Raw genomic sequence first — 27,209 nt, 5'->3', positions numbered from 1 at the left:
CATGTCCCCTGGCCTCAAGGGTGGGGTGCCTGGGGTTCAGAGGCCTCACCTGCCCGGCTTGCCATGTAAGCCATTAATCACCTTTGGCTTCTCTCACCTGTCAGGTGGTTTTAGGAGTGGCTCCCTTGAAATTACTTCAAGGTAGAAAGAAAACATTACATGCCACAGTTTAAAGAATTGCTGTCATCGCAAAGCAGCTTTTTAAAAAAGACGTTTTGGTTGTGAAGGATCTGAAACCAGTGTGTTGTTTGGATCTTAGCTGGGATTCCTGCATTGCAGGGGGCTGGACTAGATGGCCCCTGGGGGATCCCTTCCGGCCCTCCAATTCTGTGTTTTTGAAGAGGATCTGGACTTCCCTCTCTGCCTGGGCACTGCTTGTCTTTTGGGCCTCTTTGCAGGATTGCTCCAAGGCCACTTTCGTGCCTGCCCATTTCCTTGCAAGACAGGCCAGGGCTCCACTATGAACCCTGAAGTCTGTTGCTACATTATAGGACGATTATTTCAGCAAGAGTACCTCCTTCTTCACTCTGAACTCCTATGGCAAGATCCAGGTGAGGCTGTCTTGGCTGCCAAAAGAAAGTACAGCCAAACCTGGGTTGTCAAATGTAATCCATTCTGCAAGCCCGTTCGGCTTCCGAAATGTTCGACAACTGAATCGCGGATTCTGATTGGTTGCAGGAGCTTCCTGCACTAAGTGGAAGCCATGTCAGACATTCGGCTTCCGAAAAACGTTCAAAAACTGGAGCATTTACTTCTGGGTTTTTAGCGTTCGCAAGCCGAAACATTCCAAAACGGAGGTGTTTGGGATCCGAGGTTTGACTGTAAATGTAAAATCTTCTTGGGCTGTTGCTTTCTCTCTCGTAATGTTCCTGCCCAGAGAGTGAATCCCACTGTGTCCCTTTCCAGCAAGTCTTTAGTCTGCAAGCACAGAACCTCTAAAACCCCAGCAGAGAGCCTGCTGGTATAACAGAACCACCAAAAGCCCAGAAGGCAAACAGCATTGATTGTGTGGCATGAGCATCCCTGGGCAAGAGTCTGGTCACCAGGTGGAGGGCCTGGAGACCCCGAGAGGCAGGGCAGGGAGAGGGAAGAGCAGAGCAGGACATCGCCCAGGAACCAGGTGCCTGAAGAAAATCCAGCCAGAACTTGACCTCTGAAAATGCACAGATGGTCGGAGGCCCCAGCACCCTCTCTCCTTCCTCGCTGGGTCCCCATTTCCACAAAACCACCACTGGGTGATGGTTCAAGCCTGGAAGGGACCCTGTCCACCACGAAACCCCAGCGCCGCCCTCCCCCTTGGGCTCTTGTCCACCCATTTTGCTCCCTTGGTGTAGAAGTGGCCATGAGGTCAGAGAGGAAGTGTCCTGGGAGACAGAGGTGGCCACCCATCGGCCCCTCTGTGATGTTCCCATCCCTGGAGTCCAATTGCACATGGATATATTTTTTGACAAACAACAGCAAAACTCTGCAGGTTTATTCCATTGCAAGCCAAAGGCCAGAAACGCAGCTTTGTGGCTGCCTCTGCGGGTCTTCTATGCTCCAAGGAGGCTAGATGGTCCAGCGGGTGGCTGCCAAGCTCAGGAAGCCCAGGATGCCAATCGTGGACCCCCAGGGAAGTGTCCTGCTCCCTGCAGAAGTGGGGGGAGACAAAGCCAGGCTCAGTCCAGGGATGCAATGTCGGGTGAGATTGCCCTCCTTGCAGGTGTACGTGAGGCAACCAAGCCCAAAAGGCCGCCTTGCTGTGGTTGCTTATTGCATTTGGGAGCTGGGGGTGGCAGGGGGCCTGAAGAGCTCTTCAGGGGAGACTCCCTGGGTCCTTGCCACCTTTTAAACCACAGCCCCCCCTTTTGTATTAGTGGAGCAGGGGGTCAAAGGGAGAGGCAGGGGCTGCCCTTGAAGAGAGCACAGGGGCCAGTGGGTGCTGAGTGTGAAATAAACATCATGCTCTTCTTTACAAACAGAAGTTACCCAAGAAGGAGGTCTCCACCCAGTAAACCCCATTTGTAGGGTCTCTGCTCAAGCTAATGGACTGACACAAGCAAGCCTTGGGGGGTGGGGGGCTCTCTCAGGCACTAGATTAGAAAATGGCGCTTGGCCACACTACCCAAAATGCACTGGGGTTGTCCTCATAAGAGACATGCCCGGTGCACGGACACTTCTGCCCAGGCCAAACACATTGGGAGTGTATGTGGCCAGCTGCCCTGGCCTCTGACCATTGGACAGGCTGGCTGGGTCTGGTGGGGGTTCTAGGCCAACAACACACACACACACACACACACAAAGTCGAGTTTCGCTGCATCTCAAATCGGGTAGCATTTAACTGGAAAGAACCATTGACACAACCTTGGGCTTCCTTTTCTTCGGAAATTATAGCATCTGCATAATTGTGCAGGGGGTGGTGTTGGAAACAGGGAGGAAGCCTTGAGCCTCCTCTGGTTGGGGAGGGAGGCAGGGAGGTCCACAAAGCTGCAAAGAGGCTTCTGCAGGGAGCCATTCATCCCCATGGCCTCCAGAGGGCAGCCGCCACCTCCCTGCCTGCGCCTTTGAGCCACTTTTGAGCTAAGGAGGAAGCAACTTGGCAAGCAGAGCAAAGACGCTGCCCTGGAGCAGAAGGACCCTTGGCTTCCTCCGTCTTGTCTCTCTCGCCCTCCCGCTCCTGCCTGTGACTGTTTTGGGAAGAAGAGGCAAGGGAGCCGTTTGACAGGGGGACAGACTCCCTCGGAAAGTGGCAGGCTCTCATTCACTGGAGGTTTTGAAGCAGAGGTTGGGTGGCCCCCGCCAGGGATTCTTCAGCTGCAATTCCTGCATTGCATTGCATGGGGCTGGATTGGATGGCCTTTGGGAGGGCCCCTTCCAGCTATGAAATCCTACAATTTAGTTCTGTAGGCCTGGTTGCAGGGTTGTCAGGTCCCAGGAAGCGCCACAGCCCTTCTCCCTTCCCAAGCCAGGGAGATGAAGTAGAACAGGGTGCCCAAACTTTGTTCAAAGAGGGCCAGATTTGATGAAGTGAACATGCGTTGCTGGCCTTTTTTTAGAATTGAAGTGTTGTTGAGCTTTTTTGTAGGATTTTACCCAGGAGATAAAGTGCCATAGGGGCTGGATTAAACCGACCAGAGGGCCAGATTAGGCCCCTAAACAGACTTTGGACATGCCTGCATTAGAAGAAAACCGCCCTGCTATATTTTTCATGGGTTTCCAAAGCACTTGTAGCAAGCGGACTTCCTTCACACCCCAAATGCAAAGTAAAAGTGTCTCTTTGGTTGGGGGTGGGGAGAGATTTAGACTTCTGCTGGTGCAGGGCCACAGCGTGTGGATGCAAAGCACACCATAGGAATGGGGCTGAAGGGATCGCCTACCTGCATTCGGCTGGCACTTGGCGGTGCCGCCTGACCAGAGCCCGTCCTCCTGGCACGTCCTGGCTGCTGATCCCTCAAGGTTGAACCCAGGACTGCAGTCGAAGCGGATGGTGGATCCTGCTAAGTAACTGGTTCCATTCTTTGTGCCGTTGGAGGGGGGAGCCAGCCAGCCACAAGAAACCACTGGGGGAGACAAAAGTGTCTTTAGGGCCATGCAAGTGCGCATCTTCATGGCATGGGAAACCATGCTGGGAGGAGAATGGCCTGGGGGGGGCAGAGACCAGGGCCAGACCCTGCCTCTGCTGCTGCTCAACTTCACAGGCTCCCCAGGAAGAGTGGCTGCCTGCCAGGGTGGGCTTGGCAGAGCATCCTCCTGCCTGGGGGTCTCTCCCTCCAGGCTCCCTGCCTGATCTGCTTCTCCACAGTGGAATGGGGGGAGGAGGGGATGCGTGAACCCTGCTAGCCCCCTCCCCAAAGAGACTGTCCTTTTGCATTTCTTATCATTTCTGATGTGTAGAGATCTTTCCTATTCTAATTAGTTCAAGGGGGTATGGGAAGTTTCTCTGTGTGAAAGAAACAAGCAGAAGGTTCCTGATGTTTGGGTTATTCCTTCAGAGAAGCTGAGTGCAGCTGGATTAAACTGGTCCTGTTATCTCCTTCAGTCAAGGTCATGCTGACTATAAAAGTAAGACTAGAAGGAGACTGGGTTTCACTCTTTTCTATCTCTGAATATGAAATTCAGTTGGCTCTGGTCTATTTTTTGGGAATCCTGCAACATGTTTAAGTTTTTGCTCTGCTAACTGTACAATGGAGCTCTGCTATGGATCAATATTGAGTAGGATTTCAATTTCCTCTCTGCCTGTGAACTTGCTTGCTCCCAGCCATTCAAAGCCCCCTTCTCAAACTCTCCCCAAGGAAGCAGCTGGATTTGCAAGATCTGAGGAATGGGGCATGAAAAGAGGGGTGGGCAGTGGCCAAGGGGGTGTGTGTGAGGTAAAATAGGCCCCCTGGGGAGTCAGGGGTAGCAAAAAGAGAGAGGAAGAAGAGGGGGGAAGTGGTGCTCCCATCCCCCGTCCCGTTCAGGCACCTGGCAATTCCTTTCCCTGTGACCCTCCATCGGATCCCCCCTTCCCCGGTTGAGCTTGCCCTTGACTCACCCGGCTGCAGGCTCTCCTCTAGGTGCTTGTAGATCCGGTGGGACCACCTGGTGCTGTTCCCCACCGCGAGGTCTCTTGTCGTCAGAGCGTCAAACCTGCAGAAAGGGTCCGACTGGCAGAGTTGGGCTGCTTCCTGAGTGAGGGGATCGGTGGGATCTTCGGGGGCCCGGAAGACGGGCAGGAAAGAGGGGTCATGCTTTGGCCCGTAGAAGAAGGTCTGCAGCAGGAACTGGCTGTCGTAGGTGAAGAGGGAGGTTTCGTTCTTGACAGCCCCTGAAAAGACAAATGGGGAGCGCTGTCATTCCCTTGAACCAGACCAACCTCTTGTAGCTTCTAACCAGCATGTTTAAGTCTAATTAGTGCATGAAGGGGTTAATGCCATAGAGCTGTCCTTCTAGGTTTTGCCCATGTCAATTCCCCTTACCTTAGGAGGAAATACGTAACCAAGCCTTTGTTCCATCTGTCTACTTCAGTGAACTTCAGTGTGTGAGGACGTGTGAGTTGCTCCAGCTCAGCTGCATGGCTTTAACCAGCCTATTTTGTTCCAGACAAGAATGGAGTCTAAAACTAACGTTTTCCAATACCAGTAATTTAGGAACTTTTTTTTGCCTCTTTGTAACTAAGCTACATTTCACTGCCTGCAAGTCTTTTTCTTCTGACTGCTATATGGAAAAGCACATTTTATTTTATATTTTTAATTAAATTTCCATACCACACTTCATCTGAAGAGCATGTGAAACTGATCTTTGGAAAATTTGTAAGTAAACTATTTTTAACTTACCAGATATGTTGTCTTTTCCTATGCTAGGGGAAGAGGGAAACTTTGGAGATAAACTTTCTAAGGGGACATTTTGAAACTCACCAAAAAGGGCACATTTTAAGTCCCTCCATCGTACCAGCCAGGTGAGGGGGTGGGAGACCTGCCCATTCACCTGGAGGGCACTGTCAGAGGTCCTACACTCTGGAGCAGGAGAAAACAAGCTTGCGCCATCTTCCATGTGACAATCCTCAAGATATTTGAAGTTGACTATCACATCACCTCTGGGTTTCCTCTTTTCCAGGCTAAACATACCCAGCCCCTTCAACCACATCTCATAAGACTTGGCTTCTGGACCCTTGATCATCCTAGTTGCCCTCCTCTGCACACCTTCCAGCTTGTCAACATCCTTCTTAAATTGCAGTGCCCAGAACTGGACACAGTATTCCAGGTGAGGTCTGACCAAGGCAGAACAGAGTGGTACTATTACTTCCCTTGATCTGGACACTAGGCTTCTGTGGATGTAGCCCAGAATAGCATCAGCTTTTGACTCATGTGAAGCTTGTGGTCTACTAAGATCTTTTCCCAGCCAAGGGCCAGACCGGCTCCTCTCTCTCTGCCCCTTTCTTTGGGAGAAGCTGAGCGCTCACTTACAGTCTGTGCCAAATGCAAATAGCTCTTCTGGGGTGCATCTGTTGGCATCTAGGGTGGTCCCATTGCGGAGGGTCAAGTCGTCCCGGGGGTTGCCATTCATGACCCCAAAGAGCCCCTGCGTGTGGTTCAGGAACTTTGCGGGCAGCAAAACAGTCAGGCTCAGCATCCTCCCCGCCCTCCTCACTTCGACGCCGACTCCCGAGGAGAACATGGCAGTGACATTCAGCCCAGGTGCAGTGGAGAGAAAGAGACCTGCCAGGGAAAGAGAGAAACCAGGCAAGTGTAAGTATTAATATTATGGGGCATCTGCACAGCACAGCAGGGGCTGCAAACAAATCCAGCGGGAATCTTTGAAAATGTTTGCTTCCGTAACTCAATATTCCATGCAGCACCACATACTGACACTCCTCCACGGGCAAAGCGGGGTCCAAAGCGAGGAGCCGGGCAAGGACAGGAACTCTGGAGGAACAGGACTGGGTGCTGGCCGAAACAGCTTTTCAACGACATTGCTCCCGCAACCTGGGACCGGGCTGACTGGCCTTTATCTTCTCTGAGGCCAGGGGCGGTTCTGGCCCACAGGAGACCCGCCTCTCCTGGCCTTAAGGCGAGCACCTCCTCCTGGGAGAAACCAGTTCCCTTCGCCTCTCTGCCCTGAGCCTCTGCAGTTCAGGAGAGGCTGAAGGGTTACTGGACCCAGGGGGAGACTCACCTTCCCCTGACAGGGCTGGGAGAGGCGCACCTGTAGGCACTGTGTCCTCAACCACCTCCAGAGCCAGAGTGGATTCACCTGGTGCCTGCTCCTGAGGATCCGGCACAGGTGCAGGCGCTTCAGAATCCAGGCCCTGCCCCAGTTCAGCCGGCCCTGGAGGCGGGGACTCCTGTGCAGGCTGGGATTCCTCCGGTTCAGCCTCTGAATCGGAATCCCAGGCCATCACAATAACCCTTCCAACTTGTGTTAACAAGTTCACAATTTTAGCAGAGTAACATTCCCCTTTTTAAACTCACAGCGGATGCGTTTGCTCAGGCTCACTAAAGCCTCTATAATAACTGTTCTGGTATTTTCTGCTTATTCCCTCATAAAAGATAAGACAGGACACAGTCTTCTATAAAAGTATAAAAAGAGTTTACTCACATTCTGTTCACAATCGGATCCCAGAAGGCAGACTTAGTTTCCACCTATATGTTACTTTTCTAAGCTATCTCATCAGGAGACAGTCCCTTTGTCCTCTCTGGGCTGGAGGCCAAGAGAGCATCTTTGGCTAAGCAGATGTTGCTTCTTCAATGCATGTAGTCAAGGAGAGAGATGGCTGCCCTGTGCTTTTGTCGTTACCTGCACAGGTGAGGCCACACCCACCTCTAGTCCCATGCAGAGGAAGTCTGTCCCAGCCCAGAAGGAAACAGGAAGTTTACCTGCTGGCTGGACAAACATTCCTCCCCATGTGTAAACATGTTCACTCTAGGAATGTTGTACTTGACTGCTCTTGTGTTTCACATCCCACAGTTTGTTAAGAGGCAGTTGGGAAGAATATTTGGTTTTCTCCTCCATGACTCAGTTCTGCTCTTCAGGATTCACAGAATCCAAGAGGGACACCAGTTGTAAGAACCTAGGAACAGCCTCCTGGATCAGGCCAGTGGTCCATCTAGTCCAGCATGCTGTTCTCACAGGGGCCGACCAGGGGCGCATTATGGGAAACCAGCAAGCTGGATTCGCGCACAAGAGCAGTTTGCAGCAGTTGGGATTCAGAAGCATCACTGCCTCTGACCGTGGGGGGCACAGAGAAGAGCTCCATAGCTCTCTCCACCTCCATGAATTGGCCTATCCTGCAGTTTGCTTGTTTTGGAGCAAACTTGTCTTTACATAATATTGACAGGCTTATTTGGCTGCATTACCAAGGTGTCCGCAAATGTGACATGAAGGCTGGAACCATCAACTCTTGCAGACGCCCCCAGTGCCTGGAGACAGACAGCCAGGTCATGTATCCACAGCAGTGACCAGAGGAGGGATGACAGAGAGAAGAAGCACCGTGGTCCATCTGCAGCAGCACAACCAGGCACCTCCCTCTGCCCCAGCTGCAACAATACATGTCTCTCCCATATCAGTCTCCACAACCACAGCAGGAGCTGTAACCTTCCAACGGTTTCACTTCACCCCCAAAGGCTCACTCCTCCATTGTCTCCCGAGACAGATGCCAACCACCTATTGGTTTGCAAGGCTTCTTGGCCTTAGGATTAAATTCTGCAGAAGTTTAAGTTGCGGTCACCTCAAAGCCTCAGGGAAGAATCCAATGTACGAAACTAGGAGGAACCAAGAAGGGGGCAGTGAGCTTCTCCTGGAGGCATCTGGGTGGGCTTTGTGGGAAAGAAGATGCTGGACCAGCTCATCCACTTTGCTTGGTTCTTTGGTTTTTGTGACTGATATAGAATCTTAGAAGGGATCCCAAGGGTCATCTAGTCCAACCTCCTGAAATACAGGAATCTCAGCTAAAGAATCCCTGACAGGTGGTCATCCAACCTCTGCCTAAAACCCTCCCATGAAGGAGACTCCACAACCTCGTGAAGGACAGGTTCCGCTATCGAACAGCTCTTACTGTCAGAAAATGCTTCCTGATGTTTGGTCAGAATCTCATTTCTGGTCATTTGAAGCCATGAGTTCAAGTCCTGCCCTCCAGAGCAGGAGAAACCAAGCTTGTTCCCTCTTCCACGTGCCAGCCCTTGAGATATTTGAAGATGGCCATCTCCTCTCAGTCTCCTCTTTCCCAGGCTCAACATACCCAGCTCCTTCAACCGTTCCTCATAAGGCTTCGTTTCCATTCTTTCCTCCTTGGTTTCTTATCTTAACTCATTAGTATTATCATGAAGGCCACCAGAGCTGGGCTCCAGCAGACATCCATGGGCTAACCTGAGGCCCTCCAGACTTTGCTGAACTCCAGCTCCCACCTACGGCCCTGGTGAGCAGTCAGAGGCGACATGTCTTGCGCCCGTGCTTAAGCAGAAAGGAATCACCTGCAGGGCTTCTGAAATCCTCCCTGGCCAGCCCTGCTCTCCATGTCTCACCATTCAGGTCCATCCAGGCTTGTTCAGAGAAGTTGAGGGCCTTCTGGTTGAGCAGGACCTCCAGCCCGTCTGAGCGCTCCGGGATACGTATCTCAACCACATCTGAGCGATTCTCCTGCATGGCAACGGCAGAGAAGCCCGTCACCTTGGCCTCAGTTCCTGCCAGGCAATTGCAGTCATCAGTGTGGTGCACCAAGTCTCAAGAGACAGAAAGTGACTTGTTTATTTCATTTTTAAATCTTATGCTCTACAATTCTGACCAAAAGGCCCCCAAATCATCTTCTATCCAAGTTAGGAAACAGGAAAAGCCAAACATAGTAATAATAATAATAATAATAATAATAATAATAATAATAATAATAATAATAATTTATTATTTGTACCCCGCCCATCTGGCTGGGTTTCCCCAGCCACTCTGGGCAGCTTCCAACAAAGATTAAAAATACATCAAATTGTCACACATTAAAAACTTCCCTGATGTCTTCTGTTAGAAACAACAGTGGAATTTAAACATCAGTGGACTTTGGAACCACAGGAGGTTTGGGAGAAAATAGCAGCTTTAACCAAATAGGCAGGGCAGGAGGGTCAAACCTGCACACAAACACCCCCCCCCCCCGATGTAGCTGGGCTCCAGCTCCAAACAGCCCCAGCTGGCATGGCCAATGGTGAGAGATGACGGAAGATGGGAGTTCAGCAATATCGGTAACCCCCGTGCCAAATGTAAAATGCCCAACAGAGTGGCTAGATCCCACTTGAGAAGGGGCATCATAATACTGGGGCCACCACTGAAAAGGCATCCTTCTTGGAGCTCCTCGCAGAAGCAGCAAAGGGGACCTTGAGCAACACATACCCCAATTTATCTGAATTTACAGGGTGGGACCTATAGATGATGCTTCTTAGCATGTCCCCAGGTCATTTAGGGCTTTAGAAACCCCAAAATCAAGCCTTGAATTGAAGGCAGAGTTTCAAAAATCTGGCATTTGGAATCACAATATTGCAGAGTTGGAACAGACTCAAAGGGTCTTCTATTCCAACCCCCTGAAACACAGGAAAGGAGACAGAAGACCTCACCATTTGACAACTTGGCACGGTGGGTTCTCCCTTGGATGCTCAGGGATGTGAGGCTGGATTCCAGCACAGTGTATTCTCCAAGGCCTTTGAAGGTGAAGTTAGTCCCGTCAAAAGTGACAAAGTGAGGATCTCCAAAAGCTGAGGCTGTTCAGCAAAGGCAAAGACAGAGAACACGCATTACGAGCGCCATAACGGAGACTGACCAATGTAGCATGTTGAGTTTCAGGGCTGGCATGGGGTTCTCTGGGCACCTGTACCCAAATGGGCCACCTGCCCCCTTTTCTAAGTGGCTGGGGTAGTGGGGGGGGGGAGAAATGAGCTGCCATTGGTTGGCCTCGGCTCCAACCCAGAACCCAAACTGCACTGGTGAAGGAGAGGCCAGACTTGCTCTGAGGAAAGTCCTCCACCAGGGAACCATCTCTGGCCAAGCCTAGTCCTCTCCTAAGCCTTGCCCTGCACAGTGGCATAGCAGGGGTTGCAAGTGCCCGGGGCTGTGCAGAAGCAGGTGGGTGGATGGGAGGGAAATGAATGGAGAACGTGGGCGCATTCAACTGCATCTGCATCACCTAGGGGCCAGCCCATTTCACTGTCCAGTTCCCTCGCAAAAATATACAGCTCCATCTAATTAATTGGGTGCCCCCAGCTTGGCCTCCTCCTCTCTCTCCTTGTGCTATGGATATGAAGAAGGGCTGAGTGAGGTCAGGAGAACATACCAACTCTGGGGGGACGGTACTTCCTGCAGCCACTGGAGGGACGGCGGTTGAGGTAAGTGGGGCAGTTATTGGACCACAAGCAGCAGTAGTAGAAGCTGATGACATCATAAATCCAGTGGGAAAAGCCAGGGACCCTGGGGGGCTTTTCGTAAGGGGGAGCCCCCCAGTCGTGGCCTCGGTCCGGTGTGCTTCCCCCAACGGAGTCTCCGGTGAGGACCTGGGTCCCTGCAGCATTGTAGCAGCACTGCTGCCCTGAGGAGTATCGTGGGCTGGAAGAGAAGGCGAAGGGACTCAGCAGCCCTTTCCACAGAAGGTGGCCGGTCTTGGCCACTGTGAGCCCAGCCTGCAGCGCACCTGGAGAGACTTACCTGGCCTGAACCCCCCGGACACAGTGCACTGCCCCCTGGTGGTAGGTGCAGACGCTGCCCTTCTCAATGTCACACCCGTAGTCAGTCTGGAAGGGAGAGAGCAGAGAGAGGCTGGTCAACTCATGGGTGCCCCCTCCCCCGCTCTTAAGCCCCACCTGCAGATTATTGTAGCACCTTTTAGCAAAAGGGCCTCAAGGTGACCTAAAACCAAGTCATGAAAGCCATAAAAGAAGACATGAGTTATCTACCAGAATGGTCATCTTCAGAGGTGGTTCTCAAAGGAGACCTTGGTCAGACCACACCTGGAATACTGTGTCCAGTTCTGGGCGCCACAATTTAAGAAGGATATGGACAAGCTGGAACATGTGCAGAGGAGGGTGACCAAGGTGACCAAGGGTCTGGAAACCAAACCGTATGAGGAATGGTTGAAGGAGCTTATAAAATGAGACAGGAGAGATAGGATAGCCATCTTCAAAGACCTGAAGGGCTGCCACAAGGAGGATGGAAAAAGACTGTTTTCTCCTGTTCTGGAGGATACGACTCAAACTAATGGATTCAAGTTACAAGAACGGCGTTTCTGACTATCAGGAAGAACTTTCAGAAAGTAAGAGCCTCAGAAAGTTGTGGACTTTCCTTCCTTGGAGGTATTTAAGCAGAGGTTAGATGGACATCTGTCATGGATGCTTTAGCTGAGATTTCTGCATTGCAGGGGGTTGGACTAGATGACCCTCAGGATCCCTTCCAACTCTGTGAAATCATGAGATGCCTGTGCAGGAAGGAGCCTTGTGTGGTTCTCAATGGGTGCTGTGTATCCCACAGGTGCCCTGGTGAGGACTGGGGGTGGCCGTGGGAGGAGGCAGCCCCTGACCTGCTTCCAGAGCTTGCCTTGTGCCTGGAAATGATTAAGCAGCTGGCAAAAAGTTCTGGCAGGACACATCTGTGCCTTGTGGCTGAAGTTTCTGAGCAGTCTGCAAAGGCAGTCCCATTCAAGTGGGCAGCTCTGGGTGTCCCCAGAGGGCAAGTGAGGAGGTCCAAATCCTGACTGCAGCAGCTGGGTGCTGGGGGCCATGAGACGTCCAAAGTTTTCTTGGCACCTTTCCGGGGAGGGTGCTCCCCCATACCTGGTTCCTGGAAGGAAGGAAGAAGTCTGCGGCAGCTCCCTGGCTGGGGATGAGCCCAAAACTCCAGGGAAGCAGGGAACCAGCTGAGCCTGTTCTCGGAAGGGCAGGCAGATCAGCTGAACTATCACAACATGGGCTGGTGCCAGTTTCACAGCTGGCTGGGAATCATGAGGTTTGGGCATCACAGAGACCAACCCTTAGTGCAGGGATCCCAACTCACAGGCTGGAGGAAGAGGAGGGGGGGTGTTGAGTCAGAGGCTGCCCATGGAAGGACCTCTAAGCAGGGAGGGGAGTCCTCTCTTGCACAAATGTCCTCTTGCATCATGTGTGGAGAAGGAGCAGATGAACCCTGCGGTTGGGTGCGGCCAAGAAGGTTCTGGAGGCTTTTGCTGGGAAATTCCTTGACAGCTCAGGAAGCTGCCTGCCAAGGCCCAGATCACCAGCCCACCTGGGCCTCACTCCCAGAACACCCAGTTCCTCTGCACAAAGGTTGTGTGTGGGTGTGTTTGTGGGTGTGGGTCTTTATGGTCTGTTTCTGTTCTGGATTCCCCTGGCCCAGATCTGTGGTCACTTTATTTGCCGTCTGGATTAACCACAAGAAGTGAGAGAGTCATAAGAACCTCAGAAGAACATCTGCTGGATGAGGCCGGTGGCCCATCTGCTCCAGCATCCTGTCCTCACAGTGTCCACCCAGACGTCTATTATGGGAAACCCACAAGCAGGATGCGTGCACAAGAGCAGCTCTCCACACCCCTGTCTGTCTGAATCCAGCCCCGTGGATTCAGAAGCATCGCTGCTTCCAGCTGTTGAGGCAGGACACATCCAACCTCTGCTTTTAAAATTCCAAGAAAGGCGAGTCCAGCACCAGGGGCTGACCTTGGGGTCTGTCATGGACAACCTGGATGCAGAGGAGTTTGGGAGGCGCCAGCTGAGGAGCCCCCAGGGGAAGAAATCTCAGAGCCAGGGGACTGGGGTGGCCAGAGGGAGAAGACTGGGAAGAGGAGAAGCTGGAAGCTGAAGAGGCAACAGGTTTTACTGAGCAGGGAGAGGCTGTGGCAGAGAGGGGGGGGGCAAGAGGCAGACTCCAGAACATGGATAGGCAAACTAAGGCCCGGGGGCCGGATCCAGCCCAATCGCCTTCTCAATCTGGCCCACAGACGGTCAAGGAATCAGTGTGTTTTTACAGGAGTAGAATGTGTGCTTTTATTTAAAATGCTTCTCTGGGTTATTTGTGGGGCAGAGGAATGCGTTCATTTTTTTCCCTTTCCAAAATATAGTCTGGCCCCCAACAAGGTCTGAGGGACAGTGGACCGGCCCCCTGATGAAAAAGTTTGCTGACCCCTGCTCTAGTGGGTGGAATCCAGGATCAAGGAACTAAGGCAGGCATAGGCAAACTCGACCCACCAGATGTTTTGAGACTACAATTCCCATCATCCCTGACCACTGGTCCTGTTAGCTAGGGATGGTGGGAGTTGTAGTCCCAAAACATCTGGAGGGCCGAGTTGGCCTATGCCTGGACAAGAGGAAGGAGTCTTAGGCTGCTGGGGAAGGAACCAGGGAGGAATCTTAGAGAGCGGTGGGAAGGCGGGGACCTTCAGTCCTTGCAACTGCTTCATTGGGGCAAGACCTACTGGGAAGAATTGCTGTGACCACTAGGCCTGCGCTGTTTTCTTTGCCTTACCCTGCCACCCCAGCACCACAGGCAAGACACAAAGGACCTACGTGGAATCGCCCCACGTCCGCCCGGGCCTGTGCCAAAGTGCAGGGGCAGTCTGGGATCTCGTCTAGGAAATTGGGCAGGCCTGTCTCCAGGGCGTCCCACTGGCGGCACTTGGCTGTGGCCCATGCGGCCGGGTCCTTGCGGAAGTCGTCTCCCAGGTGCCAGGCCAAGGCATGCTCCGTGCTCCAAATGGCCGCCACGTTGCTGGAGGAGGGGAGCAGAAGAGAAAGAGTGTGGGGTGTCATCTGCTGGAGCAGTCAAGTACAACATTACCTGTTTGCCTAGAGTGGACATGCAGGGGAATGTAGGTCCAGCCACTTTCAACTCCCTGTTACACCTGGCTTGGGCATCCTTCCTTTGCATGTGACCAGGAGGTGGGGGTGACCTTTCCAGACCTGGTAAAAGGCCAAGTCACACAGCCACCTTCCCTCTTCAATCTTCTTTTTTGTCCTGCCAACTTCCTGATTCACCTGGACTGGACTGCTGGCTGCCAGTCAGCAGTCTCCCAGGTTATAATAATATAGCTGGGTTTCCCCAGCCACTCTGCGCGGCTTCCAACAGGATATTAAAAACACAGTAAAAGATCAGGCAGGAAAAACTTCCCTAAACAGGGCTGCCCGTATGGGGTAAACTTGTTTGTACATGTTTGTAACTTTAAGCCTTAAGCCTGCCTTCGTGGATCACACTCTGCTCAGCCTGATCATGAGTAACTACTTTTTGTTACTTATGAATAAGACTGTGGTGTCCTTATTCTTTTAGGAGGGCTCAACCAGGGTCTTACCAGGAGTAATAGAACTTAAGAGATTCTAAGGAGTCTGCAGCCAGCTTCCTGCTGTGTGATAGGAGAATGCACTCTGCTATATGAAGAAACTTGCTAGCGCGAGTTAGGAAGGATAATATTAATCAATATATCCTCTCCTGTTACCCACAACATTCCAGGTTCAGTCTTGGCCGACTCTGGGGTTGCAGCGCTCATCTCACTCTACTGGCCAAGGGAGCCGGCATTTGTCTGCAGACAGTTTTTCTGGGTCATGTGGCCAGCATGACTAAGCCGCTTCTGGCGAACCAGAGATGTGCACGGAAACGCCGTTTACCTTCCTGCCAGAGTGGTACCTATTTATCTACTTGCACTGGCGTGCTTTTGAACTGCTAGGTTGGCAGGAGCAGGGACCGAGCAACGGGACCTCACCCCGTTGCGGGGATTTGAACCGCCGACCTTCTGATCAGCAAGTCCTAGGCTCTGTGGTTTAACCCACAGTGCCACCCGCGTCCCTCAGGGAAGTTACCTAGCTTTAAAAATCATATAAAACCAACTCCTTTGCCAGTTTCCTTCATTCCACCCGCCAGTTTGCTTCATTGGCCAAGGACTTGGAAACCACTTGGTCCCCACCATAATCCCTCAAGCGGGAGGTCACGTACTCACAGGAAGGTACTCATAGGTGTCAATCGCTGGGCAAAGGCACCTCCGGACTTGCCCAGGTGGCAGACTATGCAAACCAAAGTTCTAATGTCCTCTTGTAGTAGGTGCTTAGAATGTACTTCCCAATACATAACCTGTATCTGCCTGTTGCCCCAACACATTCCTCCTATGTTCATCATGTATAACCCTCCCCTTTTCTGATGTAGCAATGATGTAGTGATGATGTTTAATGATCTGTATTCTGGGATATGGTGGGAAAGTTTTAAAAGTCCTTGTCACCCCATCCTCGGGGTTCAAAATTCCTCTTTGAAGCTGTTGCGCAGTAAACTTTGGTCTACAGCTCTTTGCTCCAGTTGGTGGCTGGACTCCTTCCTTTATTCTGCAGTGACCCGCAGGCTCTGCCCGACGAGCTGGGGGACTGAGCAGCCTCGCACCTAGATTTTTCCGTAACACCACGAAACCACACGTCGCAAAAGCACAGTTGCTTCCTAGCCCAACCTGAGGCATGTGCTGGCAGCCCCCCGAGCTCTCTCCCAACTCAGAGACTGGGGTGCCTAGGAAAACAGGACCCTGTTCATCATGTGAGCCCCAGGAGGTTGGTGTCCCGCTGGGGGGAGGACACACGCCCCCTCCCAAGGGTCGGTGACTCACCTCTGACCATCGGAAGAAGCAGCGGAGGAAATCCTCAGAGCCCCCACTTCCCAGGCAGAGTACTGAGCCGAGGGGACTGGCAGGAAAGTAAAGGCTCCCGCGTTGGTCAGGTTTCTCTTCAGGGTGTAAAGATATTTCCATTCTGCCACCCAGGAGCTGGAATAAGGCTCGCCTGGCCAGGGGAGGGAGGAAGAGTTGACATTAGGATGAGCTTTCTGAAAATAAGAGCTGTTCAACTGCAGGGCGGACTCCCTCAGAAGGCGGTGGGCTCTCCTTCCTTAGAAACATAGGGTTGGAAGGGACACCAAAGGTCATCTAGTCCAACCCCCTGCAATCCCGGAGTCTCAACTCAAGCACCCATGACAGATGGCCTTGGAGGTTTGTAGACAGAGGTTGGCTGGCCATCCGTCATAGTTGCAGTTCCTGCATTTCAAGGGGTTAGACTAGATGGCCCTTGGAGTCCCTTCCAATGCTACGATTCTCGGATTCAATTCTTCTTCTTATTTATTTTATGTACCACCCTTTATTGAAATATCCCAGGGTGGTATACAATGTTAAGAAAATATTTTACAGAGCATAATAATAAAAGCATAATAATAGTTAGCATACTAATAAAATAATAACAGTCCCCTCCACCCCCACATATTTAAGAAGCTATAGATTATTTAATGTCTGAAGGCACAATAATAATAATAATAATAATTATTATTATTATTATTATTATTATTATTATTATTATTATTATTTATACCCCGCCCTCCCTGGCCAGAGCCGGGCTCAGGGTGGCTAACACCAATAAAATCACAATACAAAACACAAGGGGGGGGAGGAACCAATTTAAAATGCAGGTTAAAATACAATTTAAAATGCAGCCTCATTTTAAAAGTAGCCAATAAATCAAGACCATAAGGGGAGGGAAACATAAGGGTCATACTGATTCCAAACCAAAGGCCAGGCAGAACAGCTCCGTCCTGCAGGCCTTGCGGAAATATGTCAAGTCCCGCAGGGCCCTAGTCTCTTGGGACAGAGCCAAGTCGGGGCCAGTACTGAAAAGGCCCTGGCCCTAGTTGAGACCAATCTAACTACCTTGTGACCTGGGACCTCCAATCTGTTGTCATTTGTGGACCTTAAGGTCCTCCGTGGGGCAGACCAGGAGAGGCGGTCCCATAGGTATGTGGGTCCTAGGCTGCATGAGTAAAGTCCTAGTCCTAGGCATGAGTAAAGAGGAATGTTTTTGCCTGGCTTTTCAAGACATGTCATGATGGCATCAGGCGAGCCTCTCTGGGGAGAGCATTCCACATTCAGGGAGCCACCACAGAGAAGGTCTGTTCTTGTGTTGCTGTCCTCTGGACCTCTCAGGGAGGGGGGACATAGAGAAGGATCTCAGGTGACGAGCGCAAGGTCTAGGTTGATTCATATGGTCAGGTGCAGTCCTTAAGGTATTGAGGTCCTGAGCCGTGTATGACTTAAGACATCCCACCATGCGCCACTGAAGGTTTTACTGATATTATCATTGTGCTATGTTAAACATTGTCTTGTCAGTTCTGAATGAATGAATGAATGAAATCAGGCCTATCTCCCCCCTGAAATTTCAGATCAGACAAAGACCAGCTTCGCCTGCTCCCAGCACTTCTCAAGAAGTGGCCAAAAACAGCTGCCCCACAGAAGCCCAGAAGCTGAAAATACAGCTGTCTCCTGCAAGAAAGAGGCCTCACAAATGAGCCTGGACAATGTTTTATTCCAAAAAGGGTCAGTTTTTATGGATCCAGATGCTTCATGCTGCACAAGCTTAATATCTGCAATTCCCCAACTCATCACAAGACCCGCGTGGACACAGGGAGAGGCTTACCTGTTTCGTTATAGCCCCAGACTTCGACATTGACGTGGCTGGCTTGAAGCGTCCGATGGTTCCAGGTGACCGTCAGGTTCCCCGCGGTGCCAGGAGTGCCATAGTACTGCCACTTGGTTTCATTCACCAGTGTGCTTTTTTCCAAAGGAGACACTTTGCCGTGATGAACTGCGTGACGGAGCAAAAAGTGGCAATGGTGAGTCACTAGTTTTGCACAGCCCTTGAGCAAGGGAGCTTTTGTTTCTTACTGGCTGAATGATGCTGATGTTGTGGGTTGGGGGGTGTCAGTTGGGATGATGCCCTGAGTCCTTCCCCATTCTTGGAGTCCTGCACCCAGCAAGGGTTAGAAATAGAGGGTTCTAAACCAGTCAGACTAGGTTCTCTGTAAAACAAGGGCCTTTGCAAGCCATGGAAATGTCCTTCTCAGCATCTCTGAAGAATGAGTCAGGTTGCAGGAGCAACGACTAAGGGATGGGTCTTCTAGGCTAAAGTGAGGAAGGCCCTGATTTGCCCACCATTCCTCCAGGCCAGTGTACCAGGGATCTCCTGCCAAGCCTCTTCCTATGCCAAGACCTACATTGGCTCCCAGTATGTTTCTGAGCACAATTCAAACTGTTGGTGCTGACCTTAAAAGCCCTAAATGGCCTCAACCCTGTATACCTGAAGGAGCATCTCCACTCCCATCATTCTGCCCAGACACTGAGGTCCAGCACTGAGGGGCTTCTGGCAGTTCCCTCACTACCAGAAGCCAAGTTACAGGGAACCAGGCAGAGGGCTTTTTCGGTGGTGGCGCCCACCCTGTGGAACGCCCTCCCACCAGATGTCAAGGAGAACAACAACTCCCAGACTTTTAGAAGACATCTGAAGGCAGCCCTGTTTAGGGAAGCTTTTAATGTTTAACAGACTACTGTATTTTAATACTTTGTTGGAAGCCGCCCAGAGTGGCTGGGGAAACCCAACCAGATGGGCAGGGTATAAATAATAAATTAGTAGTAGTAGTAGTAGTGGGTACTTAAGGGGTCGGGGACGTGGGTGGCGCTGTGGGTTAAACTACAGAGCCTAGGCCTTTCCGATCAGAAGATCAACAGTTCGAATTCCTGCGATGGGGTGAGCTCCCGTTGCTCAGTCCCTGCTCCTGCCCACCTAGCAGTTTGAAAGCACATCAAAGTGTAAGTAGCTAAATAGGTACCGCTCCGGCGGGAAGGTAAACGGCCTTTCCCTGTGCTGCTCTGGTTTGCCAGAAGCGGCTTAGTCATGCTGGCCACATGACCAGGAAGCTGTACGCCGGATCTCTTGGCCAGTAAAGCGAGATGAGCGCCGCAACCCCAGAGTCGGCCACCACTGGACCTAACGGTCAGGGGTCCCTTTACCTTTACCTTTACTTAAGGGGTCTACCTGAGGAACAGAAGAAAAAGCCAGGACTCCCTCTCACCATGAGAGGAGAGTGAGGCTTTAGAAAGTTGAGCTGTTTCTTGCAGCTTGTTCTCCTCCCAAAATCAGGGGATCCAGGGCTTTTTTCCTAGCTGGAATTCATCGGCACTCAGCTCCAACGCCTCTCAGGTGGTTGCCATTACCATGGTAAGAGAACAAAGGAGGTCTTCATGGTGAGTTCTGGCACCTCTTTTCCTAACAAAACAGCACCAGGGATCCAAGACTGGCTCTTCTATGGAAGTTGACCAATCTTGCTGATTCTTTGTGAGTGAATTTGAACAAGTTTTGCCAACAGACTGGGATTAGTTCAGTTGTAGATTCGCAGGGATTGCATTTCTTCTGCATTCTGCTCTTACCTTCTACCTGCTCCCCCCGCCCCACTTTTTATTCTTAATAAGGTTCCTTAAGATGACTTCCAAAGTGTTTGCCAAACTCAGAGTTTTAGGTCCTCCCCCCAATAAACACGTGACATTCAGGCTGCTGGGAGAAGGGGCGGACCTTGGTAATATGGCACTCTGTGCTTGTCCAGGTTTGGCACGCACTAAGTAGGGTTTGAGAAGGAAGGATGGGGACTCTGGGACCTTGTGGGAGCCCTCGTGCCTCCTTCCCAAAGCCCAGCACCAACTAGTCTTTGGGAAGAAGGCAGGAAGGCGCCCCCTTGGCCCCTGCACCCTGTGTGGGCGAACCGGCCATGCTGCCCTAAATCCAGCTCTGCTACAAGTTAAAGATTGAAGTTGTAATCTATCTAGCACACACTGGGAGAGACTCAGAGTGTGGGCTGCTGCTACTATACTCCAAGCAAACCTGAAAGGTGCAGGCTTGGGTTGAGAAGAGCTGAGGCACTGGCTTGGAACCTTTGCAAAGTAATTGCTTTAGTGCATCCCAGATTCCCTCCCATCTGGGCTGCAGGGGTAAGGGTGGCAGCAGCACTGCAGGGCTGTTGTGTCGCAGTTGGCAATGGAGGGGGTGGGAGAGGCTGTCTTGGACATCTCTCTTTTGCCACAGGCCTTTCCTCCACCCCCCTCTCCTACATGCAAGGGAGAAGAACAAAAGTCAGTGCGTTGCGTGTGAGCTGAGCTGGAAGCAGCCTGGAAGCTGGAAACCCAGAGACGTGCTTGCTCTCTGCTGGGTCCAAAGCTGCCCTTAATGGAGAAGCAAGGTCTGTTGATGCTACGAGATGCTTCACCTGATGCTCAGCTTGTATGTGTAAATCAATAATATATCCTCAGGACACCACAATCTCTACTGAACCTCTTTCCAAGGAAACCAAACTCTCAGTAAAGCTCAGAATCCTAGGAATGTCTTAACACTCAACAAACACAGTGGTGGCCTGTAACACTATTTATGGCATGCAAGGAAGCATCCCTGAAATTCTTCTTTAAGAGCAGGCCATGAAAGCGGGACATAGGAAGCCCCAGACCTCCTCAGGCAGCCAAGTCCCTCCCAGAGCTGCGTCTGACTTATTCTGAACAGCAGCTCTGCAAGGCAGGAAGCAGCAGAGGCAGCAAGGCCCAACATTATCTTCGCCACCCACATTACATCGTGACACAGTTTCAGCCACAGCAGAATCCCTTCCCAAGTGCGGGAAATGAGGGCAGTTGCTTTGGGAACACCCAGCCCTCTCCCTCGAGGAAACAGGCAAAGGCAAGCAGAGGACAAGGTATGTGGAGACACAGCTTGGGCTCTGTGGAGATCAGGGAACCTGCAAACTGGAAAACAAGTCACCTGACACCCAGGTTGCCATCCAGGGAAATGTCCGTCCGCCATCGCTGGAAATCTCCAGCTTCAGGATCCCGATCTGGTAGAGCAAGGGGGAGATGCAGTGGACTCGGCCATCTCCAGCCACGTAGCCACGGGTCTCGACTGACCCTGCAAACCTGTCAACGCCAAAGAGAAACCACAGGGTGACCCAAAGGAGGAAGGGGCAAAGTCGGAGCAGGGGTCGGCTTGGAGGCCCTGGGTTCAAATCCCACCACCTCAGCCGCTTAATTCCTTGGTGGCTCTGCAGGCCAGGTGGACTCTCCCAGCTCTCCCTCCGTCTTTTCCTTCCGGCATTTTACAGCATGATTGGCTCCTGCCAAGGCCAGCTGGAAGGAATTGTTTTATAAAAGCAAAAGGGATTAAAACTGCAAGCAATTGGACATGTTCACAGTGCAGTATGACAGGCACTTGGTGAGATTCGCCAAAGACTTCTAACTGATTGAAAGCTGACATTCAGTGCTGCGGTGTCAGGTTACAGCTGCAGTCTGGCAGTCCTTGGTTTCCAGAAGAGATGGCTAGTAGGAAAGACTCTATGGGGGAAGAGATCCCAGTGGAGGAGGAGTAGCAGCTGCCTCTTTAGGACAGACAGATGACCTCGGGTGTCCCCAGCTGCATTGAAGGAAGTAGTTACAAGACCATTCCTAAAGGAAACTCCTGCCCATGAACCCAGGGGAGTGCAATGGCTGTTGACTGGAGGAAGGAGTTTGTGTGGAGAGTTACTAGACCACTTCAGGGTCTCCTGAATGAGACTCATTATCAAGATCCATTTCAACCTGATTCGGGATCTAGTTTTAACACTGGTCGTTCCATCTCTATCTGAAGGACCAATACCAGAAGTCAGGTGGTGCTGGGGAAATCACTGGTTGACCCCACAATTATTTATGTTCTGGGGTTTTACAGGGTTTCATCCTCTCTTGCATTTGTCCCTATTGCCATTCATGTTGTTAGTTTTGACCCAATTCTCCAATCTGTCAAGCGTGGGAGGATCTGCAGCCAGATCACAAATGCATGAGTCAGAAACGTATCTTTTAAACTTGGGGCAGGAGGAGGAACAATAGAAAGCACACTTTTCTTTTTATCTCTTGTCCAGAAAGTGCACTGCATTTTGAACCAGATTATGGACTTTTGTAAATTTTGAGGATTCTTGTCTGCCTAATTTTCATCTGCTGAATCCTGCCAAGTCTTCTGATGTGAGGAAACTTTTATATTTTTCTTGTTTACTTAAACAGCCTGAGAGCGATTTCTTTGTTAAGAGGGAAACGCAGAAGGGGGAAAATAAATCGAGCTCTGCCCAAGCACCCTTGGATAGCATAATTATGCCGCATTGTGCAACATTGTCTCTAAAAGCTTCTAGAGATAAGCTGCACACGGATGGCAAATTAGCTCTGCTGAAATAAGTATTTGCATTCTTACACAAGTAAGAAGAGGAAGAATAATAAATAAAATATCCTCTCCTACTCATCTAAACCCATTCAACATTATTGTCATATTGAATTCTGGTTCTGTCTTCTGCAGCATTAGCTACCGCTCCCAGTTTGGTGTCATCTGCAAATTGGATGAGCATCCCCTCAATTCCTTCATCCCAGTCATTTATAAAGATGATGAACAACAATGGGCCCAGGACAGAAACCTGCGGCACCCCACTTTTTCCCAGGGTGACGAGGAACCATTAATGAGTACTCTCTGGGTTTGGTCAGTCAACCAGATACAGATCCACCTAAGTGTTACCTTGTTCAGCCCACATTGTATTATCTGCAGGAATATCATGGGGGATTTTGTCAAAAGCCTTACCGAAATCAGAACAAAGAGTCTGTTGTTTCAGGTAGGGGGAAATGAAAGATGCTCCAGCCATGGGACCTGGGATCTCCCAGCCCTGGGAAGCTATTTGGGCCCTGCCCTATTTCAAACAGGAGGACACACAGATCTCCATGGCAACACTAGGAGATGCGCACTCTTCCCTCCCTCTTGTTGGTTTTCATCATGCCGTTCCCCATTCTCACTGCTGCAAACCTGGGGGGAGGAGCAGGTCTGCCTGGAAAGCAGAATCCCTGGCTGTGAGCACCTGAACATTTGCTCTGCATCCAACATGCTCCCATTGCTGGTTTTTGGAACCAGGTACACACTGGATTAGCCACAACCCACCTCTATCCTGTAGTTCAGGCATAGGCAAACTCAGCTCTCCAGATGTTTTGAGACTACAATTCCCACCACCCCTGACCACTGGTCATGTTAGCTAGGGATGATGGGAGTTGTAGTTACTTGAGAAATACTGCTCTGTGCTGTGTTTCCCCCTCAAACCAGCTTCCATTTGAATGGAAATCTTAAGCCACATTAACTTCGTTATTAAGCTGAAGTGCAAGACAGGCCCACCCATGAGGCGAGGTGAGGCAGTTGCCTCAGGGAGCAGATCTGGGTTTGGGGAGTGTGCTGCTCACATCCTCCGTGCCCCTCTGCCATGCCTCCCACCCCACACTGCCTGCTCCTTTGCAGCCTCCTTTTCTCTCTGCTTTCCTGCAGGCAGTGGGGTGTGTGTGTGTGTGTGTGTGTAGGGGTGGCAATGTGGGGGTTTTTTTTGGTCTTTTTGCTTTGCCTCAAGCAGCTGAGGTGCGTACACTTGTGGCAGCCACTGCACATGGGCAGGTGATGGCTTCACAAATAAAGAGTTTGGGGAAGGGGGGGTTGCAGGGTCAGGGAAACCCAACAGCTCATGCAAATCCGGAAAAGACCCTCCCCCAACAGCATGAAAATGTAACCCGAAATGCAGTGGGGAGGGGGACCCACTAATGTGTGCATTAATGCACACATGCATCCCAGGCCAAGTGCCTGTGCCGTGAGCTACCAATCCTTCTGGAAATCTCAGCTCACCTGCAAATCACGGTGGAAGAGCCGCTGAAGGTCACGTTGAGGAGGCTAAAGTCTTTCCCCCCAAGGAGGGTTCCTGAGTAGGGAGAGGCATTCAGGCAGAATTCCCAGTAGTCGGGGCAGCAGCTTCCCAGGGACTCGCAGGTTGCGTGGCAGGAGCAGCTGCTTCGAGGTGTCCCACAGTGACCAGAGCAGGAGTCTTGGGCTACTGGTTGGAAAACCGGAAGGAAGTTCAGAAAGGTCTCCGCAAGGGTTGGCCTCCTTTGTGCACCAGAGCAAAGGGATTTCCCTGGGGGGGGGCTGGGGAAGCCGTCCTCCTTCCTCTAGCTCTCACTCGGGGACCTGCGTTTCTTTCAATGGGTGGTCAGCTGAATGCTCTGAACTAGGGCTGGCCAGTGTATCAATATATCATCCAGAACCGGTTTGATACTGGTTTCGTGTTTTTGACCTGGGAATATATCAGGAATCGTGATGTGTGCGAGAGTGTTTGTGTCCTATGCAAAAAAAAATCACAGTGTGGGGAAAACTGTGAAGCCAGCCAATGACTCTGCATAGCTCCCCCCTTATTTCAGACATTGTGATATATCAATATATTGCAAGGTTTAGCTGGTGATATATTGCGATGTTGAAAACCAGATATCGCCCAGCCCTACTTTGGAGGAGGGAGTGTTTCCTCTTGGCCTGGGAGAAGCTGGGGGGGGGGTGAGGGGTGTTTGCTTGGCTCCCTCCTCCCAGCCTGAAAATCTCCTGGAGAAACCACTCGTGGCCTTTGCTCTTCCAGGACACCTGTGCTCTCTGAGCACCTGCTACCTTTCGACTGAGGTTAGGCACCAGCCGCCTTCCGCCTTTCTTGAACACGCACACATGCACCAGGCCCCTGAGCTGTGGGCCGAGTTGTGCAATGCGCATTGACCCGCCTGAGAGCCCAGGCGGGGCTGATGAGGGCAAAGTCCCCCCTCCCCCCCCCCGCTTGGTGAGGGATCCAAAGATTACATGCAAACCTTTGGTCTCTTATCCAAGCCGTTTGCATGGGACGTTCTCCTGGATCCCCCTCTTGGGCCTTGTTCCACTGCTCTCAGAGAATAATACAGTTGTAGAGTCCGAAGGGACCCAAAGCGTCATCTAGTCCAAACCCCAGGAATGCAGGAAGGAATCACAGCTGGTGTGGGTTTGGGGGGTGGTGCCCCTATCATGACTCCCCTCACAAATGGCTTCTCCTCTCCCCCCCCCCCCCCCGCTGTCTCAGCAAGAACCCCATTTAGGCTCATTCAAGCAGCGTGGGGCCAGGTTGTGCTTCCCTTTCGCCACTTGGCCGCCTGGGAAGATGTTTCTGACCGGAGACAGTTTTAACCCTTTCCTCTCTGCCAGAGACGTGGGTGGCGCTGTGGGTTAAACCACAGAGCCTAGGACTTGCCGATCAGAAGGTCGCAGTTTGAATCCCTGTGACGGGGTGAGCTCCTGTTGCTTGATCCCAGCTCCTGCCAACCTAGCAGTCCGAAAGCACGCCAGTGCAAGTAGATAAATAGGTACCACTCCAGCGGGAAGATAAATGGCGTTTCCGTGCGCTGCTCTGGTTCACCAGAAGTGGCTTAGTCATGCTGGCCACATGACCCGGAAGCTGTATGGCGGCTCCCTTTGGCCAATAAAGCGAGATGAGCACCGCAACCCCAGAGTCGGTTACAACTGGACCTAATGGTCAGGGGTCCCTTTACCTTTACCTCTGCCAGAGCTGGGGTACTTTGCATAGCTGGGCACTTACTGGCTGACTGTTTCAGCCTCCCACCCTGCCCACTGCAGCAGCCCCTTCCTCCCAGGGCTGCCTCTTGCTTTTGCAACACATCTCCCCACCACGACCACCCGAGTCCATGGGGACCCGCCCCCTTCCCAGGCTGCTGCTGCTACCCAACCGCCCCTCTGAATCTATCCATGCCAACGCTCCGTGGCTGCCACCCTCCCGTTCTGGTTGCCTGGGGCTGCCCCTGAGCTGATGGCGAAGAGCCCAAGAGCCCCATTCCACCCCTGCTCTGGATTAGTCCCAGGAACAGAGGAAAAGACAAGGAAGCAAAACAGAAGGAAGCCTCCGGCTGCCGAAAGGGAACAGCGAGAACAAGCTCGACTCCTCTGCCCGTGGTTTGGATGTCAGTAGCATCAGGATCTGGCTGCGCACTCAGTCCGCCCACCCAGCCTGCGGTTTTATAACCTGGTCCACCTGCTGGAACTATCTTGTTTCGGATTAGACGCGAGACAGAGCCGAACTGCCCTTGAACTTACCTGATCCCAGGAAAACAAGGCTGCAGAAGACGACGAGGGAGAAGGAGGCTCTCCTGCAAATCGGAATCATACTTTGCTTGGGGCGTTTTATCTCCCCCTCACGCTGTCCTCCCGGGTGGGGAGGCTCTTTGCAGATCTTTCCCTCGGGAGGGAGAAGAGATCCGAGCAGCTCAAAGTTTCTTGAGGAAATGTTTACAGGAGGGAAGACGCCGCAGCGGGTCACATTCCTTCGCGCTGCCAGGCACGCCTCCCTCTTGCCCAGATGTCAGCAGCAGCAGCAGCAGCAGCAAAAGCAGACCTGCCCGGTGCTGAGGCAACTGCGAAGGAGCATGGCCTGCTCCGCGCTTGCTCCCCTTCCCGCAGGCCGGCCGAGAGGGCTCTCCTACTTTCGCTGCTCTGCCCTGGCATTTGGGAGGCAGGGTGTCCCCGGAAGACCCCGGAGCAGTTCTCGGTGGCCACGTTTGCTTGGCTTTGTTTCACTTCACTTTAATTATAAATATATCCAAGAAACACAACACACGTGGGAATTCCCGAAAGCAACGTCTCTTGCTCCACACATAAGAAACAGGCGTTGGAGAGCAAACGGAAATGGGGGAAATCAAGACACAGAAACCCCCAATGCAGAGCCCTGCTGTGCTGGGAAAAGAGAGCTTTCCTCGTCTCTAACACCCCAGCAGTTTATTTCTAGTGCAAAAGTCCATAAATGTAAATAGGTAGCACCACCAACCTCCCCCCCCCCCTTCGCCACTTGTTAAAATCTGGATCTTTTATTCATTGACATCACAGAGGCTGAGGAGGTCCCATCTGTGGCCACGAGCAAGGGGGCTTTTTCTGCGCCAGAACGCCCCCCTCAGGGACCCCCTGGCTGCCCCAAGAGCTCGCTGAGACCCCACTCTCTTTCCTTCCACTGCTGACAGCCAGAGGAGACTCTCCTGTTGATTCTGCAGCTTCGTGACTTGAAAAGTGGGGTGCAATTATCTAGGCAAATAGAGA

General features: G+C 51.8%; 1 protein-coding gene and 1 long non-coding RNA gene across 3 annotated transcripts in view; one reads left to right on the top strand and one right to left on the bottom strand.

Annotated features, from left to right (window-relative positions):
• Positions 1–983: 983 nt before the first annotated feature.
• SUSD2 (sushi domain containing 2) lies at positions 984–26,440 on the bottom strand. Of its 2 annotated transcripts, none has more exons than XM_081163579.1 (14): positions 26,217–26,440; positions 23,949–24,150; positions 21,048–21,199; positions 17,892–18,059; positions 16,043–16,214; positions 13,974–14,175; positions 11,131–11,216; positions 10,763–11,031; positions 10,050–10,193; positions 8,979–9,137; positions 5,925–6,176; positions 4,514–4,786; positions 3,357–3,539; positions 984–1,628 (listed from the first exon to the last, which is right to left on the bottom strand). In XM_081163579.1, exons 1-14 carry the CDS (start codon positions 26,284–26,286, stop codon positions 1,549–1,551), a joined length of 2,412 nt encoding a protein of 803 aa, XP_081019705.1. In that variant the 5' UTR covers positions 26,287–26,440; the 3' UTR covers positions 984–1,548. The 2 variants fall into 2 exon arrangements, with proteins under 2 accessions (XP_081019705.1, XP_081019704.1); XM_081163578.1 differs by having other exon boundaries at positions 23,949–24,153; positions 26,217–26,439.
• LOC308569807 overlaps positions 11,422–27,209 on the top strand; it is a 109,503-nt gene continuing 93,715 nt past the window's right edge. The window contains exon 1 of the long non-coding RNA XR_014000873.1: positions 11,422–11,516. This is a non-coding gene — a long non-coding RNA (uncharacterized lncRNA). The remainder of the gene's footprint in view (positions 11,517–27,209) is intronic.

The sequence above is a fragment of the Podarcis bocagei genome (assembly GCF_964188305.1).
Source record: "Podarcis bocagei genome assembly, chromosome: 12".
Lineage (NCBI taxonomy): Eukaryota > Metazoa > Chordata > Lepidosauria > Squamata > Lacertidae > Podarcis > Podarcis bocagei.
This window is presented reverse-complemented; position numbering and strand designations above follow the sequence as displayed.